This window comes from Pterocles gutturalis, unplaced genomic scaffold (assembly GCF_000699245.1).
Source record: "Pterocles gutturalis isolate BGI_N339 unplaced genomic scaffold, ASM69924v1 scaffold35591, whole genome shotgun sequence".
In the NCBI taxonomy this organism is placed as follows: Eukaryota; Metazoa; Chordata; class Aves; order Pterocliformes; family Pteroclidae; genus Pterocles; species Pterocles gutturalis.
In genome coordinates this window covers 22,111-26,549 of record NW_010101648.1, presented here as the reverse complement: position 1 = coordinate 26,549, position 4,439 = coordinate 22,111, and the positions used below count along the sequence as shown (strand labels likewise).

The window sequence follows — 4,439 nt, the reverse complement described above, 5'->3', positions numbered from 1 at the left end:
TCAGCTTCGAAGGCACCTTCTTCACCCAACACTTAAACATTGCTGGTCTGTCCCTGTCTGCTTTTCAAAGACACCAAGATTGTGGTATCTCGTCCCTGCAGGTCCCCTGGAAGGCTGTGCTGAACTTGCCCATTGGTGAGCAGGGAGCTGGGGTTTGCCGGAGTGAGTGAGGTGCCGTTGCTGTTGCCTCCAGCATTGGTCCTGCCAGGAGACCTGAGGAACTGCTCTGGGTACTATGATCACTACTGGGCCAGTATATGTAGAGGAGGGGCTTGGTGGTGGAGTGGGTTTATGAGCTAGAACCCATGTCTCTTAAAGTATTGGGCTCGCCTAATCACGCTGTTGACATAGTAGTTGTCTCTGTCGCATGGGTCTTCCTCGTAGACCTGGAGGTTGCCCATTTTTGCACGGTAGGTGCAGATTCCCCCTGGAAAGAGTCAAGAAGGAGTTGTTGCAGGCTTATAAGTAAGAAATTGAGATTTAAAAGTAAAAATTCCTAGCCAAAAGAACCATGTATCTCACCAAACCTACACAATTGTGTGGAAAATTGCTAATTGTGAATTATTGTTGAAAAGTGACTGATTTTGCAAAAGCCTTGTTTCTATAGTGAAGGAACCCATGACTCTCTCCAAATGCAGGTGGGAATGGGACACTGGTCCCAGAAAAGGGGGTAATCTAAAAAGGCAGTGGCAGAGTAAGGATGGGAGAGTAAGAAGTAGCATAGGGTGAACAAAACAGCATGCAGATAATATGGACTACAAGCAAACCTGGATCCCAAGCTTCCTTGACAAAACAGCCTGCCATGAGAAGCCTGTTGTGTTGCAGTGCCTCAATTTCTGCCTTCCCTGGTGGCTTTTGTTTGGTTGGTTTCTACTTTAGTTATCCACCTGACAGCCATTTCGCTTGTAGGATGAAGAGCTAAGAGGATAACTTGAGACCTACTCACGTTCACTGAGCACAGTACCTTTGACAGGGAATTTAAGAAGGTCCTGGATCTGGCCATTCACCAGCGGTGGCCTAGCTGCTCAATGTAGTGGCCCTCTTTGGGCATTTATCATTTAAGTCAAGGGGCAACCTGCCAAGGCTGTGCCTGACACTGGTGCCCAGCCCTGCGTGGGGTGCCTCCATGCTGCTGCAGCAGCTCCCAGGCTGGGCTGGTTTCCCACTGCTTCCTACTGCAGCAAAGCTGCCAAGGAGCTTGGCGTCTCACCACAGTCTCTTTTCTGCAGGCAGAAACATGGGGGCTGTGTGGACATTGCTTTAAGCTGGGAGGCTTATATTCAGACCTTTTGCTGGTCTGTTGTTTTTGTTTGCCTCTTTTAAACTAGAAAACTCTGAGGGTTTTTTTTTGTTCTTGGTTTTGTTTTTGTTTGTAAGAGATGTTGTAAAATCTCCCAGACTGATGCTCTTTTTCCCCTAAAAGTGACACTAAAAAGTGCACAGCACTCCCATAACGCAGGTGCCTCTGACTTATTGTAATACAAAAACAAACCATCACCTGGTATTAAGTAAGTGTTATTAGAAATCTTATTGGGATATTTAAATAAAATTAAAAAGATGCACTAACAGACCAGAGTGCAAGATACTACACTGAACCCAGACCAGTATAAAAGCGCATCAATGTGCACACCAAGATGCAAATTGCAAACCAAATTGCAAACCAAAGTGCTAACAGGGAAAAATAAAAGAGGGCTATTAATTTTTTCTGGTTTAAGAATCTCAGATTTTCATGTCTTGACAGTGCAGGTAATGCATCTTTCCCTCTTTGCTTCTAGATGTAACCTCAAGCATGTCCCTTTACAGTATATAACCCATCACATACCTCTCAGCTGCTGGTCCCAGGTCCAGTTAGGATGTCTCACCCGTACTTCATTAATTGCAAGAACCAGGACAGATGAGCACTGATTTATGTGTTCTTCGCTGTCCCATACTCCGAAAGGGTGATGTTGCTGCCCACCAAGCTAGAAAAGTCCAGAAAGAAAATGGGTTTCCCTCTGAACACAACCACCACAGTAGCTTCCCCCTCTTCTTTGTACTCCTGGACTGTGACTCATGGAAGTGACCTTATCCTGGATAACACTTAAGCACAACCTTTGATGTGGAGGGAATGCATTTAAGTGCTCTCTTGAACACAGAATAGTCATTTGCTAAGGTAAAGCCCTGGGATATACAATACATTACTGTTCTCTTACTCACACTTATTGTCCCGACATACCTGCATCAAGCCGTACTTGTGCCGACCCTGGTCCCAGCCGTTGTCCAGGAGCAGGCCAACACGGCTCTCCTGCGAGATGATGGCAGCAATGAGTGCCGGGTCCAAGCACAGGTTTCTGGCTACTCTCTTAATCGGGATCTCATATTTCCTCAGGCGTACGATGTCTGCCTCAGCAGTCCTCTGTACCGTGGCAAGTCCTGCGGTGTAGGAAAAGGCAGACTTATGCACCCTCCCATCCAAAACCCTTGCTTTCCCCTTGAGCGGGTCTATCAAAGGAGTAGCTCCAGTTTTGAAGAAAATGCAGCTATGACAAGTTGGGCAGTAGTGCTTGAGGAACAAGCACAGCCCTGTCAGCTCTGACTGTGGCTGGAGAGCTGCTGTGCCAGTACCGAAGGAGGATGAAGGGAAGAGAGCAGCTTCTCAGGAGGTGGGACCGTGTGTTCGTGGTCCTCTTCTGCTGCACACCACTGGAAATGTGGCTCTGAAGTTGGAAAAGTGAAATTTCAAATTGTATTTCAAAAAAAGTGAAAGATGCGTTATTACCAACCAGACAAACTGCAGCGACAGCTACATTGTCAGTCTGTGTATAGAAAGGTGGGGGGGTTTTAAGTAATTTTGGGACAGCTTGAAAACAAGCAAGCAAATTCAGATCCATGCTTGGACACCTGCAGTCAGGTGCCCCAGAGGTGTCTACGTCCAAAGTGTGTGGCAAAGGCCCTGGAGTTCTGGGAAGTGTGAACCTGATGTAGTCAGCTCTGCAGTGATGTGGTGCAGTAACACAAGGTAAGAAAGAGGGAAATGGGAAGGAGTTACCAAAAAATGGGTCACCCAGCGGTAGGATGGCTACGAACCTGGGACCTTCCCCTTGCAAAATGTGTCTCTGGCAGGTTACCGCTGGCCAGCTCAGCCAACACACCCACACTCGGGACCTGGCTCTGCGCATCTTCCCTTTTGAGCAGACAGGTCCCAGTGTTTTGTGAGGATGCTGGTGCTAAAGGCCTGGCTGATGAAGAAACCGTTTCAGCAGAAAAGGGTTTGCGTTGCTTCCCTTTGCTTGGAGGCTGAGGATCCTGACTGTGGGACTGGAGGTTTTGTCCTCCTGCTTCCCACCAGATCTGGAGGCTTCACAGCACCTGCCATTTTGTGGGGGGAGGTGTCATTCTCTCCCTTTTATCTAATTGAATAGTTGCACCGCAGTTAATGGAAGATGAAGCATCTCTCTGTCAGGTACAAACAGCCTGACAACTCAAGCAATGAATGATACCTACCACAGTCTGGGGCTCTTACGGCTGTACAGGAGATCCTGGGGGCTTGAAGAGCACTTATATCACCGTAGCAACTGTAGCTCATGGATGGAGCTGAAAAATTAAACGGAGGTGTTTGAACATGTAAGGTCTCAGAGCAATATTGTACATCATGCTGCAACTGCATGCAAGTCAAGCATGGGATTCATCCAGACCCGTAATCCACATCAACTTGTGTTGGCCATGCTTGTATGGTTGCCACTGCTCTCCGTCAGTAACATTATTAAAGACAGCTAGAGAACAGAAATCTGTTATTTTCTAATTTGATATGTTGAAGTAAATGAAGCTAATGACAATTTACATGAATAGGCATCTGCCCCATTAGGTCTAAAGGTTGGTATGAGAGAGGGTAACCACAGCCTCTGCATTTATTTCAGAGGGATTTTCCTATTCATTGCCCTTCAATGTCTGGGACGCCTTGGATGACGACTGGTGGTACCTGAGCACCCCAGCTGGGAGTGTCTCCTGTATCCCTCCGTAACTTGGTGAGGAATTAATTCAGGAGCGTGCTCGCCTCAGCCTGGGCCAATTACTCTGCTTCCTCGATAACTAAGGCATGAACAGCCTCCATCAAACAGACTGCCACATTTGTGAAACCATTCCTGAGTAGAGATCGGATAAGGTTAGCTGGGAAAATCAAGAGGAGGTATGACTGGGACTCCCTTTTTGTGTCGGTCCCATACTCCAGGTTTGCTGGTTTAAAGGATGCAGGTGGGCAGCAAGCAGCCTCATACAGCAGCCAGGACTTCAGCTGCACAGGGTGCTACAGTGCTCTGCAGAAAGGGGACCTCAGGCTTGGCCACACACCTCCTCTCCGTGGTCCCTCTGCAAACAGTTCCCAGGAGTGCTTTCAACAGTAACCCAGACCCCGGCTCACCGACAAGGGCTGTAAGGCCCAGCAAGAGCAGTGTGGGGATCAT

General features: G+C 47.8%; 1 protein-coding gene across 1 annotated transcript; it reads right to left on the bottom strand.

Moving 5' to 3' along the window:
* Window positions 1–296: 296 nt before the first annotated feature.
* LOC104460364 (lysozyme g-like) lies at window positions 297–4,439 on the bottom strand. Its single transcript, XM_010084096.1, has 5 exons — window positions 4,397–4,439; window positions 3,484–3,573; window positions 2,216–2,412; window positions 1,823–1,961; window positions 297–427 (listed from the first exon to the last, which is right to left on the bottom strand). Exons 1-5 carry the CDS (start codon window positions 4,437–4,439, stop codon window positions 297–299), a joined length of 600 nt encoding a protein of 199 aa, XP_010082398.1.

Excerpts from the sequence above, each read along its gene's own strand:
- LOC104460364 (XM_010084096.1), bottom strand. The coding sequence starts at position 4,439 with ATGATCCCCACACTGCTCTTGCTGGGCCTTACAGCCCTTGTCG. Across the intron at positions 3,574-4,396 it reads GGGCCTTACAGCCCTTGTCG|CTCCATCCATGAGCTACAGT; the intron begins GTGAGCCGGGGT and ends TTAATTTTTCAG. Across the intron at positions 2,413-3,483 it reads CGTAAGAGCCCCAGACTGTG|GACTTGCCACGGTACAGAGG; the intron begins GTAGGTATCATT and ends CCTACACCGCAG.